Source organism: Mus caroli, chromosome 5 (genome assembly GCF_900094665.2).
Source record: "Mus caroli chromosome 5, CAROLI_EIJ_v1.1, whole genome shotgun sequence".
NCBI lineage: Eukaryota > Metazoa > Chordata > Mammalia > Rodentia > Muridae > Mus > Mus caroli.
This window is the reverse complement of record NC_034574.1, coordinates 115673712-115690555: the sequence shown is the minus strand read 5'-3', so window position 1 is coordinate 115690555 and position 16844 is coordinate 115673712. Positions and strand designations below refer to the sequence as shown.

The following is a 16844-nucleotide window of genomic DNA, read 5'->3' as shown; positions in this document are numbered from 1 at the left end:
CTAAACTTGAACTAAAGGCAATTCACCTGCCTTAGCATCTCTTGTGGACTATAGGCATGAGCCATTGTATCCAACTTTTTTAGGTATGTTTGCTGTTTGAATCAAGATCTCCAGGATGCCTTAACCTCCTGCAATGGGGTTACAGGCATATGCAACCATATCACACACACACACACACACACACGCCATATGAAGGCTTTCTTTTCTTTCTTGCTGTCAGTTACCTGAGTGGTGACTAGTATTGTTTACTATGGATTTTCCATGCCATCTTTCGCCCATTTGGGTAGATGTGTTTTGTTTTGTTCTTCCTATTTATTATTTATCTATTATGCAATACTGGGGATCAAGCTCAGGCCCCACACAGGCTGAGCAAATCCTCTATCATCAGTGAACATCCTGAACACACATACTGTGCATGTCTTAGGTGAAGGTTTCTCTAGAACAGTATGGGGAAAATGGGGAAACTAGGATATGAAGCAGCCCTGTTTAAATATTACTGGTCACTGCCAAATGACTTGTTCTCTGAAGCCATTGTGCTTTGTGGGTGGCTCAGGGAGGTGGGGGAGGGGGGCTGTGCCAATGTAATAAATGACAGGAACCTGAACATAGCAGCTTGTCTCCCTGGATATCGAGCATCTCCATCTTCAGCTCTCTTCTTTCTCAAAACCAAGGACTCATCAGAGACTCAGTTGTTTGGGTTGTCAAGGAACGTACCCACTTAGGGACCAAACCGTGATCGCAGCCCATTCTTTCCCACGTGTCTTAGCCTCCTAGAAGACTCTGTGTGTGGGCGTCTGAGAGCGGCAGCTTGACTTACCGGCTTGGGTTCCATGATGGGCTCACACTTCTTTCTGTAGTAATACTCGTTCACTGTGCAGGGCTCACAGCACTTACAGTAGGGGTAAACCCCTGACCTGCAGAAAGCACTGGAGTATGTGTTGATGAGCAAGTCAATGCACACAGTGGCCTGCAGGGGAAGTAAGCACCCCAACCGTGAGACAACTCTTCCCAAATTGGTATTTCTTCATTGGTTTTTTTTTTTTTTGTTGTTGCTACTGTGTTTTCGAGACTGGGACTCACCACATAGACCAGGCTGGCCTCCAAATTACAGAGATCTGCCTGTCTTCGCCCTCCTGAGTGTGACAACCCCTCACCTGCCCCAAGCAAGATCACTATCTTAAAGGATAAAGAAGAGAATCTCTTACCAAGCCAAAGTAGGACAGGGTGGATCCAATGTATACAACCAGCTGGATGATGTCAAATTTTCCTCCCTGAAACAGAGCAGGAAGCATAACTCAGTTGAGCCGGGTGGTGCCTTCCTTCCCCCCCTCGCCCCCCCCCCCCCAATAACTTGCACTCGCTGCATCTAGTGCATGCAGTGCCTGGGGACAGCATTGATACACACACTGGAGTGCTCACTGTCACTGTCAAAGAGGCCGAGAAATCTCGTGCTTCCCCTTTCTGCCATCTAGAATGTTTTAGAGAGATGTGGTCAGTAAGGGGAGGCACACCAAAGGGTGTTTTCCGTATGAGATGGGGAGTTTCAGACAAGCTCTCCCATAGCGTGTGATTACTTGGGAAGCAGAGATGTCTTCATGCGTGTTTGTCTTCTTTTTGGTCTCTTCAAGGTCCCCTCTCAGTAGACTTTCTGTTATATCTTATGGGTTCTTTACTCTTCTTTCCTATTTATTTATTTATTTAGGGACAGGGTCTTCATGTATGTATTTAGCTTTTACTGGCCTAGAATTTGGTATATAGGCCAGGCTGCTCTCGAACTCCCGAGATCCATGTGCCTCTGCCTTCAGAGTGCTGGGATTAAAAGTGTGGATCACCACACCCAGCTTTACACTTCGTTGACACCTATGCTACAATGTGACATCAATCATGTGCTGCCAAGCAGGGTGCTGTGGCACCTGATGGTTTCTGAGTGCCTGGGCATCTTCTCCCTTCCTTCATCCCAATTTTCCTCTGGAGAATTACTTTATCCTTAGTACATGCCTAGTCCTGTCCTCTGGCCCCTTGCCCCGGTCTGAAGTGGTCCAAGAGCAGCCACTGAATATATAGCATGGCTCTGATCATAGTGATGGGTGAAGCAGTGGCCATCTGACCCACACGGAGCCAAGCAGAACCAGTGCTTTCTGCCTAAAGCCTCTGCTGAGACTTCTGGCAAAGCAATACTTTGTTTCTGGCAAAGCGATACTTTGTTTCCATGGAAGTTGCTAACCTGCTAGATGCCAGAAGCTATGGGATGCCACTGTGTATAAGTGACCAGCCTGGGGAGAGTAGCAAACAGAGTGGATGGTAGAGCAGAGGCAGGTTCCTGATTATCTTCTCTAAACACCTAAATTCCACCGCATCTGAAGCCTGCAATTTTGACTCCATTTCTCTGTTAAGTAGTCCTCCGGGCAAAACAAGGACTTCTCCCTGAGCCTGATTGAGTTAGAATCTGTTACAAAATATTTTGCAGAGAATTTCATTTATTCATTCATTATTATTTTTTTAAGTATCAAAGGTTATTTATTTTTTATTTATTATTTTCTGTGTATGAGTGTTTTGCCTACATGTCTACACACCACCTGGGTACCTATGCCCACAGAGGCCAGAAGAGGGCATCGGATTACCTGGCATTGGAATTACAGATGGTTAGGAGTTCCCATGTAAGCCGGGAGTGGTGGTACACACCTTTAATCCCAGCACTCAGGAGGCAAAGGCAGGCGGATTTCTGAGTTCGAGGCCAGCCTGGTCTTCAAAGTGAGTCCCAGGACAGCCAGGGCTACACAGAGAAACCCTGTCTCAAAAAAACCAAAAAAACCAAAACCAAACCAAAACCAAAACCAAAAGGAGTTCCCATGTGGATGCTGGGAATTGAGCCAAATCCTCTGAAGGAAGAGCACTCACTGTTCTTAACTGCTGAGCTATCCCTTCCTTCCTTCCTTCCTTCCTTCCTTCCTTCCTTCCTTCCTTCCTTCCTTCCTTCCTTTCTTTCTTTCTTTCTTTCTTTCTTTCTTTCTTTCTTTCTTTCTTTCTTTCTTTTATAAGGTAGAATCTCACATATCCTAGGGTAGTCTTGAACTCCACATCCTCTTGCCTCTGAATCTCAAAGGCTGGGATCTCAGGTGCGCACCAGTTTATGTGGTGATGGAGATCAAATCCAGGTCTTCTCATAAACACACATTCCTCTAGTGACACACACCCTCAGCTCAGTATCAGATCTATCTATCTATCTATCTATCTATCTATCTATCTATCTATCTATCTATCTATCTATCCATCCATTCATCTAGTGTGTGGCATCTATAATATGCACATGCATATATGTGCAGGTGCTTGTCCACACAAGCATGTAGAAGAGGCTAGTTTTGGTCTTTCCTCAGCTGATCAGTTGGGTGATTGTTTTTTTGAGACCGAATCTCTCAGTGACCCTGGCTGGCCATTGATTTCCCGGGGTTTCTCCTCCTGTGTTTACACCAGTTTTAGGATTACAGGCATGCATTGCCACGCCCAGTTTTTTACCTGGACTCTGGTGGTCTGAACTGGGGTCTTCACTTTTGTCCACTGAGCCATCTCTCCAGTTCAGTATTAAAGTATTTGAAAAGTTTGACTAGCAGAGCTAGGCGTGGTGGTGCCACGCATATAGAGGGGATAAGTCAGGGAGATTGAGAATCTAAGGCCAGCTGGCTATGCAGCGAAAGTCTGACCCAGAAAAATGAAAGCAAGCTTGGATCTTCGAATTCTTCCTCAGTCACATTCTATGTTTTCAGATGGTTTGTACATCAGCAGACCCCCAATCACATCTCTTCCTCCTCTCATACCACATGTGGGTAGCACAGAGCCAACAACTGACAGCTACTGCTAGCATTCATTCCTCACTATATCCGTGATTAGGCAGTTGTAGGATGGAGATGCTGGGGCCAGGAGAGACTTACAGTGCCAAAAACCAGGATGTCAAAACGGATGCCGAAGGCTTTGATCAATGTCCGCGTTTCCACGTTGTTCTCCTTATAGTACTTGGCATATCTGTGGGAGAAAAGCAGCCATCTTTATAGCATCCTCTCTGACAAGTGCTGGTATCTTATGGGGAGAAAGAACAAACCAGTAGGTATTCCAGTCTTGTCTGCTCTTGAGGTCATTCTAGATCGTAATGGAGGGCAAAGATTATGTGGGGGAAGGCTATTCAAAAAGGGGGCCTCTGGACCTGAATGAGTGCCAAAGAGGGGTTTCAGAAGGTCTGAGTAGCTCCAGGAGTCTACCTTGGTACAGGCAGGTGGTGAGTTGGTGAGGGGTACTGGACAAGGTGCTTTTCTGCACATAGTGGATTAAATAATGCCCTCCCCGAAAGAAGATAGGCTCAAGTCACCCCCGCCCCCAGGCCAGCACCACGATTATGACCTTATTTGGAAACAGAGTTTTTGCACATGTAAATAAAACTCTCAAGATGAGATTCCTGGAGGTCCTACATCCCATGATTAAGCAGGCATCCTTATATATTAAGTAGAGAAACCCTTCAGGGATGAAAGCAGAGGTTGTTCAGCTACGAGGTAAGAGATTCCTGAAGCAGATAAAGATGGAGGATGCAAGAGAAGACTTTCAGAGAGCAACAGCCCTTCTGACACCTGGTCTGCTCAGACTTCTAGTCTCTATGAGAGAATGTCTACAGCCTTATACAATTTATAGTAATCTGCTATAGCACCAGGAAACTAATATGTACCCAAACATGTTCTGGACCCAAGAAGTGCATCTTATCTCCCCTGTATCATACGCGAGTCAACGGAATCAGGCGCTCACCAAAGGAGGACATTCTGTAGTGTATCTTCTTCATTTTAGTGTGTGTGTGTGTGTGTGTGTGTGTGTGTAGACCAGTGGTCTGTATCAGGAATCTTCCTCAATCACTCTCTCTGCCTTATTTCGTCAGACCTGGTCTCTCTCTGAACCTTCTGAACACCAGTTTGTCTGGACCAGCTGGCCAGTGAGCCCCAGGAATCCCCCTGCATAAGTTTGCGTGGCACTGGGATTCTAGTCACACACCATTAGGCTTGTTTTTCTGCACGGATGCTGGAAATCCGAACTCATGTCCTCTCGTTTGCATGACAAGCACTTTTCTGACCGAGCCATCTCCCCAGCTCCCATAAATCTTTTTCTTGAGGACTAAGTTACATAATGTGAACTTTTAAACTTCCTGTTTAAAAAAAAAAGAAAGCTATATTTTCCCCCCATACCTCATATAGCCAGTCATTTCCTTCTCTCTTTTGATGCTCTTTGAAAACAACTTGTCCTCTTGCCTATCAGATCTCCATAATTTATTTTTGGCCAAAGCTTTCTCCTGGTGCTCATTCAACAACAAATTGGCTAACGTTTTATTCTAAAAGAATACTGACGTCACAGTGCTTTCGGGTCTCAGGAGAGCTCAGATCCCACCAGGACCGAATGTTCTTAGGTTTAGCTCTGAGAGCAGGCAGATGCCGGCTAATGTCTGCTTGGTACACTGTCCTTGCATGCTCTGTCTGCTTGATAAATTAAAATGCCCAGAACAGCCAGGGGACCATTCATTCTGGCCATAGCCTATTCAGCACATCACATTGTTCTGCAAGGATGATCAAAAAGATGCCTGAACTAAGAGCCTCTTCCTGAGCCCAGGATGAGAGTTCACCGACCCCGAGGAGGCAGAAAGCCTCAGCCAGCTTGAGGGTTGAGTCAAGAATCTCCAGAGGGGCTGGGCATAAAGCATGCCAGTGACATATAAAGACAGAAAGGAGTGGCAAGGACAGTAACATCACAAAAGTTATATGCTCTTTCTTCAGGGGGGCTGATCTCCAGCTCCCAGCAGTGCTGTTGTAATGGGATAGGAGCCCAGTGTTATTAAAAGTTAACCTTTTGTCAGATACTTCAGTTTCTCGGGAAGAAGAGCCCAGATCTTTGTGTAGAATATCACAAAGTTGAAAACATTCTGTACATGCAGAAACAAAAACAAAAACAAAACTGGAATCTCCAGGGGATCTTGTTCCAGTGATGGTATTTGCTAAGTCGGGATAGCGAGGTAGGGCACTATGAACTTCAGCATATAAGCAAGCATCCAGGGGAGGCCCATGACCCAGGATCCAGGATGGAGCTCTGAGAACAGGCATCTGGCTCAGCAGTATTCAAATTCCAGCTAAGAGCAGAGCCCCACGGAGACCTGTGATAATACAGGTCATGGACCGGGCCCCTATACACTCTGACACAGGCTGAGCATCTAGGCTGGGCCCAAGAATGTGTGTTTTTGACTCACTGTGTTGCTGGTGATGAGGGCTGCTTTTGGAGAGCAGCTAGTCCAGGCTGTAGACACGAAAGGCATTCATTCACAGAGGCTACTTGATTTTGCAAGTTGCTTCTCAGAGCCCTGTTCTCTTCACTAAGAAAGGGAGCCATGCCTGCAGGAGCGCCTGCTCCGAGAGGCTTCCCTGGCCACGTTTGCCCATCCCCTTATCTTGCTGAATTTTTTTTTTTCAGAGCACTTTTCCATCGTTAGACGCACAATACTTTGATTTATCTGCTTGTTCTATTGAGATACCATGTGCACGTCTTATAATGCATATGTCTTAAAGGCTCTGTTCAGCGGGGAGGGGGTTGTTTGTTTATTTTAGGGTTTTTTTTTTGAGACAGGGTCTCTCTAAGTAGCTCTGGCTAGCTTGGGGTTTGCTATGTAGACCAGGATGTCCCCAAACTCACAGAGATTTACCTGTCTCTGCTTCTGCATGCTGGGCTTGAAAACACATATACCGCCGTGCCTGGCAATGGGTTTTTGACAAGCAAAAATCTGTATCATCAAACAACTAAGAGAGTTCCATTTTCTCAGAAAACTCTCTGACTCTTTTTTAAAGCCCATAACCCACTATTCTGTCTTCTTTCATCATAGAGGAGTCTTGCCTACTGTTTTTAAAGTATTGCTCTAAGAGAGAGAGAGAGAGAGAGAGAGAGAGAATGCAAGTGCGAGTAAGTGGGGTCTGTCTGTGTGCATGCCATGGTACTAACTGAGGAAGAATGTCTACAGGGGGTGTTTGTCTCCTTCCATCATATGGATTCTGGGGCTTGAACTCAGTCACTAGGCGTGGCAGCAAGTGCCCCGCCCACCAAGCCATCTCCAGCCCGTGTTTTGCCTATTCTTGAACTTCATCTGAGCAGCGTCACGTCTTGCAGCATAGACCACTGAGGTCTGGCTTTTCAACATAATGCCTGTAGAACCAACTCCCAGGTGGCACATGTGTCGCTAGGTCTCTCCTTTCTCATTCACACTGAGTGACGTGGCCCTGTACCAATATACCGCAGGGTGTCCACTCATTTGTGCTTGATATTGAAGGTCATGAGTAAGGAAAAATGAGAAGTCCTGAGAGTGGGAGAAGCCCCCGAAGAGGGGTACTTGTGTTGTGATGTTGTATTCTAAAATGTATCTTTATTTTATGAGTGTTTCATATGTATGTATGTATGTATGTATGTATGGATACCTCATGCATGCCTGGGGCCCGAAAAGGTCAGAAAAAGGTATTAGATTAATCCCTGGAATTGGATATATAGATGGTGAGCCACCACGTAGTTGCTGGAAGTCAAACCTGGGTCCTCTCAAAGAGCAGCCACTGCTCTTAACTGCTGAGCTATCTCTCCAGCTCCTATCTTTTAAAATGATAGCCATTCCAGTGGCTGTACAGTCGAATCACTTTTTTTCAATGTTAATCTTAACAGGCATGGACACATCTGTGCACTCGAGTGTGCGTGCATGCGTGCGTGCGTGTCGTGTGTGTGTGTGTGTGTGTGTGTGTGTGTGTGTGTGAAAGTCAGAGCACACTTGTGAGAGTCAGTTCTATCCTTAGACCGTGTGTGTTCTGAGGATCGATGTTAGGTTTATGGGCTTGGCAGCAAGCCACCCTTACCCGCCCAGCTATCTATCTACCTGGCTCCGCAATATCATCTTATTGTGGTTTTGATTGACATTTCCCTAATGGGTAGGAAGGTTGATAAGCTACGATGTTTTATTTACTTACATGTTCATCCGTGTGCCCTTATTCAAATATAGCACCAAGCATGAAGTGGCACCTTGTCTGCTCTGTCTGCTGATGTCTGCCCATGGGCACTGTTTGGTACTGTTACCTGAAGTTGTAGCCGGGGACGAAGGACTCATCCGTGTTCTTGTCATCCAGGCGGCGGAAGCTGTACCTGGGTTGACAGTGATGGGACCAGCTGTCCAGGTTGCAATCCCAGTAGATCTCGATACCCATGATTCCTCCCTGGGGGACGGGGGAGGGGACAGTTAAATAGAGAGGTCACTAAGTCTGTTGGGTGTGGCTTATGCAGCCACCAGCCACTGTCCTGCTCCGAAATCATCTCCGGGAAGGTTTTCCTCTCTGGGGAAAATACCCATTAGAAGGTTTCAGTGCCATAAATGTGGGCCAGCATACCCACGACGGCAGCAGGCATGCCTTCCAATGCTGCCCATCTGGGGCCCCACTACCTCACACTTACTCTTAAAATGTAACTTTCAACAAACCATCCCTGCTTTCAAACTTCCCTCCTGACTCCTCCCCATTACAGATTAAGATGAACTTGTTAGCTTGGAATCCAGGCGGCTGCGGGAAAGGCCTTCTCTGCTCTCTGTCTGAACTCCCTTAGGAAAAGCTTCAGGGCTCCTGAGATGGACCCTGGTCTTATGTGCCCTTCCTATGAATGTCCTTCTCCTAAAGATAAAGTGGCTTTTTGTTGTTTGTTTGTTTTTGTTTTTGTTTTTTAAATAAGAGAGAGCAATCAGGCAAATACTGTATCACACTCGTCGAATCTTAGCACTTGGGAGGCTAGAGAATTCCATGCCAGCCTGGGCTACCTAACTCGACCCACTCTCAAAGAACTGAAAACAGTCAGTTCAGCAGTGGTGGTGCACACCTTTAATCCCAGCACACCAAGGGAGGCAGAGGAAGGAGGAGCTCTGAGTTTGAGGCCAGCCTGGTCTACAGAGTGAGTTCCTGAACAACCAGGGATACACAGAGAACCACACACACACACCCATCTCAAAAAACAAAACAAAACAAAACCCAAACGAAAAACAACAAGTCCTTGTGGCCACTGACACAAGATGCTTGGTTGCTGGCTTTAAAGATGGAGGAAGTGACTGCCAACCAATACAGGACCCGCCCCTCCCCCCCCCCCCCCAGGTGGAAATGCAAACAAGCACTCTTCCCTGGAGCCTCCAGCCAGAGTGCATTGCTGCTGACACCTGGAGGTCAGCCGAATCTGGACTTCGACTCCAGACACAGAGAAAAGACATATGCTACTATTTTTTTAAAAAAGATTTATATATCTATATTATATATGTGAGTACACTGTCCCTGTCTTCAGACACAGCAGAAGAGGGCATCGGATCCCATTAGAGATGGTTGTGAGCCATCATGTGGTTGCTGGGGATTGAACTCAGGACCTCTGGAAGAGCAATCAGGGATCTTAACTGCTGAGCTCTCCAGCCCCAACATATGTTATTTTAAGCTGGCATGTTAGTGGTAAGTTGCTACCACAATCAGGGGGAGAAATGCACCTCACAAGCAGCTCACTCAGGACTGTGGGATTCCTTGAAAGAATATAGGGAAAGCCCTGGGCACTGGGTATAGTTGACCGAATATAAATTGAGTCATGATTTCAGAACCCAGAATGTCAGCCTCTACCATCGGACGCTGTCACTTGACATTTGACACCCTCTACCCCACCCCACCCCCCATAAAACCACTGTACAGAGACCTCACCAACCTGAACTGCTACTTCTGTAAAGTTCTCTCCTGCTTCCTGGAAGATGTCCCCTAGTCGGAAGATGGAACACTGAGGGTCCCAGGTCTTGTGAAAGGTACAAGAGCCGTTCATAGTTGGCAAGATGTTTCTCCTGTGCAGAATTGCAAACAAACGGATGCTTTAGCAACCATCTCTCTAAAAGAAAAACAAAAGCCTGATACATATGGCCTGCTGATTACCGCGGTGTAAATCCCTCTACCCCAGCTGCTATCAAGCTCCCAACTCGACATTACTGAACTTGACATTGATCAACTACAAACAGATTTATGTGAGTTATGTGGCAGCCCCCTTGTCTGCTGGGGTCCCTTGTAAAACGTCCTCTTACACTGTGCTAAGAAGCTGGGCAGTGGCGGCACATGCCTTTAATCCCAGCACTTGGGAGGCAGAGGCAGGCGGGCTAGCCTGGTCTACAGAGTGAGTTCCAGGATATCCAGGGCTACACAGAGAAATCCTATCTCAAAACACAAAACAAAACAAAAAAAAACACAAAACAAAATAAAACAAAAAACAAAACCCAAGCCAAAAAAAAAAAAAAAAAAAAACCAAAAAACCAAACAAACAAAAAAAACCCACTGCCCTTGATAATCCACTGCTATCCAAATTGTTTGCCCAGGCAGAGCACCCACTGTGTCCTAAGGATGCTCGAAACGTTCCTTGGTCAAGATGAACATGGTGAGGAACTTAGCCCTCCTGCTCCAGCTACATGGGGGAGGCTCAGAGAGGGGCTCAGCTCTAATCAAGTCTAGAGGCAAGCATAGCTCTGACTGACAGCTCTGGAAAGAATGAGAGCTGGAACCACCCAGCAAAGACATTTCCAGACTCCTGATCCATAGGTGGGAGAGATAGAAGAAGCTTTTGTAGTTTTAGGCTCTTAGGCTTGGAATCATTTGTCTCACGGCAGATCATGGATGACACGGACAGCCAGGCATCGGAGATGCTTACGTGGTATAGTTGTGGCCGGGGAAGTGGATATTATTCTTGATGAGTACGGTGAAATTTTCGGCGCTCCTCAAGAGTGCAGGTCTGGGAGAGAAAGACGAGGAACCGTGATGTCAGGGACAGAGTGCATGGACCAGAATGGACAGGAGGGTTATGGTTTTGTGTTTTTGAGTGAAGAGAAATGAGTAACTTAGTAAAACGTCCCAAAGTTCCCCATGAGCCCCGCAGCTTCTCCAAGAAGTCTCCTCCCTTCTTGAGAGCCCCCCCCCCCCATGGCAATGATGGGGTCACGTCCAATACTGATACAACTGTGTCTGTGCATGGTGGCATGTTAACATCTGACAGCTAGCTCTGCAAGGGAGAAGCTGGAAAGAGCCTCAGATGTAGCACTTGGTGATTGTCATGGCAGAAGTACCCCATACCATGGCTGGGGTCAATTCCCACCCCCCACTCCCCCACTGGTAAACCTTGAAACTGATACTGAACTAGCGTAATCAGCTTGGAGCCAGTGCTGGTCAGCTCTTGAGCAGCCATGTTTGTTGCTTCCTGAATCGGCTTGAAGTCCCTACAAGGCTGAATAATAATTTTACTTTGGTATGCCCAGCCTTTATCACAGGACCACACACAGAATTGTCTATATCATTCATTCATTCATCAGAGGCTTTGGGGAGTATTTAGTTCTCTACCAAGTTAAAGGAACTGAAATTCCAGGCCACTGGAAGGGGACCTTGGGGTCTTCAAAATAAGCTCTTGCTATAGTTGTTGGTTGCTCCCCATAAGTTAAATTGATAAGCACATTTTACTGAAATGCTGACACCCTTTGAGCATGGAGAACTGACCTGGAGAGTTCCTCCTTGCCTGCTAGTGCCCAAGAGTGCTATTCCGCCCACTGAGGGAGCAAAGTCCTCAGCAGTATTACCCAGGGGCAGTGAACTCTGTGTTGCAACACCAACCTTCCCCGCAAGATTTGCAACATAGTGGCATGAAAGTTATGGGGGTAACCAAGCGCTTTCATATTGGAGGTGAGGCCCGCTGCACAGGAGGGACTTCCTGTCTGGTACTGCAAACCTGGTTAAAAGCTCATGGCTTAAGTCAGAGGCCCTAGGGAGACCCTACTATTGTTTTTTGTTTTTGTTTTTTTAAATGAACATGTCAAACCGCCATCTATGTATTTGCTTCTACTCCAGTGAATGTTCCTGAATTATTGTAAAGGGGGCGGGGCACGAAGGGGGGAGGGGCATGAAATCAGAAGAAGAAACATTCAGAATCCTCAGTGAGAGAAGCTTCTCTTTGCAGTGGACAGCAGCGAATGCACAGACTCACAACTGGTCAAGGTGCTAAGGAAAAATAAGAGTTGAGCAATCAGCCCTGAATGGGCTATTTATATCACCGACTCCCCCGAAGACTCAGGACATATCAGAGACGAGGGCGTGGGAAGAATGTGAAGAAGTCGAGAACGGGGACCAGAGCTGTCTCCCGGGCATGGTGTGGCTGTTGCATTCATAAACTCTATCAGTTATGGTTCCCTACATAAGATCTACAAGAAATCAGCTAGTCAGCATCCCAGCATAGAGGGGAGCTGGCGTCAGGATGCTCCACCCACAGCTGAGGAACTGTTTGCAAACCATGAACGACTGCCTGAAGAGGGGTCCTTTCTCCTCATGCTACGTTACCCACTTTGAGGTGAGTAGGCCTACACCTGTGTTCATGCAGACACAGCTAACTGGACACAATGAATTATTGTAAAGGGGGAGGGGCATGAAGTCAAAAGAAGAAAGTATTTGAGAAAGGAACCCAGGGAGAGTGGGAGGGGATATTTGGGCTAGATATTATCAAATACATTATACATAATATGTATGAAATTGTCAGAATAAGTTTTAAAAATGAATGTGTATATATAAAGAATAATTAAATGTAAAAACTAAGACTCCAAAGACTGCAGCAGCATCACATACGACATTTATAGCATTTTATTTTGAATTATGCTTTCTCTGCATATCTTACCTCATCCATTACAGAGCAAGATCCCTGTCTGGTTTTTTTTTGTTTGTTTGTTTGTTTTGTTTTGTTTTTTTAGATTTTCATTTTATATGAGGTGACTTGCAGGAGAAGTAACTGAAGAAAGTCAACTCCTTGGTAGCTATCCTGAATGAGCGGAGAGTTACGTGAACCATCGTACCCGGTTCACATGCCACGTGAGGAGACTGCTTGCCTAAAGTCCTATCAAAATGCTACCCAGGAAGCTGGTTTAGTGGTTTATGCCTGTAATCCCCAAAACTCAGGAGACTGAGGCAGGAGGATTACAAAATGCAGCCAGCTTCAATTCCACAGTAAGACCTCGTCTCAAAAAGTAACAAGAATAAACAAACAAACAAACAAACAACCCTCAGCAGGTATGGGGGTACAGATCTTTAATCTCAGCACCGAGGAAGGCAGAGGATCTCTGTGAGTTTGAAGCCAGCCAAGGCTACATAGTGAGACCCGATCTCAAAGACAACTACAGTAACAACAAAAGGAATGAAGAATGTAGCCCTGGGACAGGCGAGTGGAGACGCACAGGACTTGTCTGATGAATGAATTGGTGGCAAAGCTGAAAGTTACAACCCTAGAGTCTTCTGGGAGGAGCTAAGCAGTCCTGGGTATAGGCTGGGGTCCCACCTACCCCGAAGTACCCTCTGCACAAAGAAACTTTCCTAACCTAGAAATAAAACTGGAATGATAACCGAAGGCCTGAGGGGGTTGGTACAGCCTACTGCTTGCACCTTGGCACTGGATGCTGGGGTGGATCTGGGCCTGGACCACCTATATGTCCGCTGGAGAATCACTTTGTCCCACATATAAAGTGGTCCTGAGTCCTGGAACGTCTGGGGAGCCTTAAAGCACAAGTGGCTATGGGATTAAAATTAGGGCCAGTGAGGCAGCTCAGTGGGTAAAGGTGCTTACCACTAAGCCTGATGGCCCGAGTTCACTTCTGGGACCCGCATGGTGGAAAGAAAGAATCAATTTCTTCAAGTTACCTCATGAGGTCCAGATGCATAGCATGGCACATATACAAACAAACAAATGTAAATAAGTATAAATATAAAAAATTAAAAGTTAAGTGTATTTTCAATTAAAATACCATTCCTGATTTCATGTGTTAAATCACCATAGGTGGCTACCATATTGGACACAACCCGGGTACCAAACGTTCCCATCACTGAAGAAAGTTCTGTTGAACAGAGCTGTCTAGAACCGCTACTCTTCTAGGAGGAGTGTGTATGTGTGTGTGTTGTTCATGTGTATACAGGTATGCGGGTCTTAGAATCCTCAGGTGTGTGGCAGCTAGAGACTGATACCTGGTGTCTTCCTCAGTCACTCTCCACCTTGTTTTTTGACGCAGTGTCTCTCACTGAACCTGGAGCTCACTGATTGGCTAGAGTAGCTGTCCAGCAGCCCACGGACACGCCTCACGCTGCCTCCTCAGCTGGGACTACAGCCATCAGGCTTGCTGGACAGCACTGGACTCGCTGAGAGCCCTCTCTAGCTCGCCCTCCTCATATCCTCTGTCATTTATATGAACGCCTATGCATCAGAAAAAGCAACCAACCCTGCTCTGGCTCTTGGGAAGGCTCTCAGGGCAGCCATGATGGCGGGGGCGGGGGGGGCAGTCACCCAAGGGTACTCCTGGGTCAGGATTACCATAACATGTTAAGGGCATATGAACCGTGCCACCAGAGGAACTGGCATAGAGTTGGTGAGGTAGAGCATGCTCAAACCCTGGAAATCTCAGACTTGAGACCAGCAGGAGTCCAGCTAACTCCCTCCCTGCTTCCATGGCTGCATGGGAACACGTTCCAGAGATACCCAACCAGGTGGTCACAAGTGGCCTGTCATGTAGCACAACACCTGGAAGCCTTCCCCGCGCAAATAGAGCATCGCCAGTGTCTTAGCCTCAGCCAATAGAATTTATTTACTGCCCCCCAAATCCCATCTCACTCCCCAAGGTTCATAGAGCCCCTGTCCACATGGAATAAAGCGCACAAGTTCTTTCACCAAGGATTGTCTAAGACTGGCTATTTTTACTGAGCTGTAACACTTGGGGGAAGGCTCTCTCCCCCCACCCCAAAATATTCATTCTTGGGCTTTTGGGCCCACCTGCCTGGCCAGGCTCCCATCCCTCACAGAGGCTCACATCGGAGCACCAGCCCTTGACGTTGTCACCTACCCCTCGCAGGCCACCTGAACTTCTTTATGCCTTTCCTCCTTTTTTTAAATTTAAGATTTGCTTTATTTATGAGTGCACTGTCACTGTCTTCAGACATACCAGAAAAGGGCATCAGATCCCATTACAGATGGTTGTGAGCCACCATGTGTTTGCTGGGAATTGAACTCAGAACCTCTGGAAGAGCAGTCAGTGCTCTTAATGACTGAGCCATCTCTCCAGCCCCTCTTTATTCCTTTTCTAAGAGCTGTTAACACTTAACGCCATTCTCTGCCAAACCAGAGTTCCATGGGCCCCTTTACCCCTTTCATCCCAGACCTCACTTTACCCTTTCTGGTCTGGCATACAGCAGCATATGATGCCCTGGAGGGAGAGGAAGACTATAGAACCCACTTGTTCCAGACTTTGCCCTATCCTCTCTGAGCTGGTATACCTGGGGCATCCGGAAGAGGTGGAACGCAGAACCGCAGAGCTGGCATAGAGATCTCCAAGCCCGGGCTTTGCAGCCAGGGTTATGTTGATCAGAGAAGCTTAGGAACCCTGGATAGGTTTGTCACCCCAACCATGCAACTCACCGGGGGGCTTCTTTCTCCTCCTCAGTAGGACACCAGGCAGAGACTTCACAGGTATTCCTTGTCTTGTCATATGGAACACACCTGCCAGTCTGGATTCCTACAAGTCCCAAGGGGTTGAAGAACCACAGATGTGAATGTACCGGGAGAGGAATATGTCTGAGGGCGGGGGTACCATGTGCTCAGCCCATGTATAGACTCTGCACTCATAATCCCAAGCATCTCCCTCACCCTCATCACATAGGCACCCCAAGCCAAACAGAACACTTGACAGTACATCCTTAGAGAGGCCCAGAGGGCCGGGCGGTGGTGGTGCACACCTTTAATCCCAGCTCTTGAGAGGCAGAGGCAGGTGGATTTCTGAGTTCGAGGCCAGCCTGGTCTACAGAGTGAATTCCAGGACAGCCAGGGCTATACAGAGAAACCCTGTCTCAAAAAACCAAAAAAAAAAAAAAAAAAAGGAAGGAAGGAAGGAAGGAAGGAAGGAAGAAAGGCCCAGAGATGGAGAGATGGTGCAGAGAGATGCTGGAGTCTGCTTGCCTTTTCTTTTGTTTTGTTTTGTTTTTTCTTTGCAGGGACAGATGTCTGAGAGACGAGTTCTATATTCAATGTCTATTATACATGGACCCAAAGTATAGCCTCTTACATGACATCTGAGTACCTCCAGGGTACACAGCTTATCTGGGAATGTGTAAAGCCCCACGACAAAGGGCTGGAGAGATGGCTCAGTGGATAACAGCCCTGACTGCTCATCTGAAGGTCCTGAGTTCAAATCCCAGCAATCACATGGTGGCTCACAACCATCTGTAATGAGATTGCATGCCCCCTTCTGGGGTGTCTGAAGACAGCTACAGTGTACTTACATATAATAAATAAATCTTAAAAAAAAAAAAGCCCCATGACGAACTAGGGAGCATCTTTCTGAGGCCTGAGGAAAGTAGAAAGCTTCCTAGAGGGCAGGCCACAGTGCAGTGATCTCCATGGCAACTCACACACGCATGTTATGGAGTGAAAGTCAACACTCGGGTGTCTTCCTCTGAGTGTAAGTGTATACATTGTAACCGCTGGTCATCCTTCTGGTTTTGAGATGGGATCTGTCTATTTAAGCTCTAGCTGGTCTGGAAGGCCTCAAACTCAGAGATTTGCCTGCCTCTGCCTCTGCCTCTCTGCCTCTCCTCTCTCTGCCTCTCCTCTCTCTCCTCTCTCTGCCTCTCCTCTCTCTCCTCTCTCTGCCTCTCCTCTCTCTGCCTCTCCTCTCTCTGCCTCTCTGCCTCTCCTCTCTCTGCCTCTCCTCTCTCTGCCTCTCTGCCTCTCCTCTCTCTGCCTCTCCT

At 47.0% G+C, this 16844-nt stretch overlaps 1 protein-coding gene and 1 long non-coding RNA gene across 3 annotated transcripts in view; one reads left to right on the top strand and one right to left on the bottom strand.

Annotated features, from left to right (window-relative positions):
* The window catches only part of LOC110294272, a 51203-nt gene that overhangs the window by 18308 nt on the left and 16051 nt on the right, over positions 1 to 16844 (top strand). The gene's annotated exons all lie outside the window — the stretch shown is intronic.
* The window catches only part of P2rx7 (purinergic receptor P2X 7), a 39139-nt gene that overhangs the window by 8518 nt on the left and 13777 nt on the right, over positions 1 to 16844 (bottom strand). For both annotated transcript variants that reach the window (XM_021162383.2, XM_029477986.1), the window contains exons 5-11: positions 15517 to 15613; positions 10741 to 10821; positions 9760 to 9889; positions 8119 to 8255; positions 3927 to 4017; positions 1206 to 1271; positions 818 to 967 (exon numbers count right to left, since the gene is read on the bottom strand). In XM_021162383.2, the coding sequence (XP_021018042.1) occupies positions 818 to 967; positions 1206 to 1271; positions 3927 to 4017; positions 8119 to 8255; positions 9760 to 9889; positions 10741 to 10821; positions 15517 to 15613 (752 nt within the window). The remainder of the gene's footprint in view (positions 1 to 817; positions 968 to 1205; positions 1272 to 3926; positions 4018 to 8118; positions 8256 to 9759; positions 9890 to 10740; positions 10822 to 15516; positions 15614 to 16844) is intronic.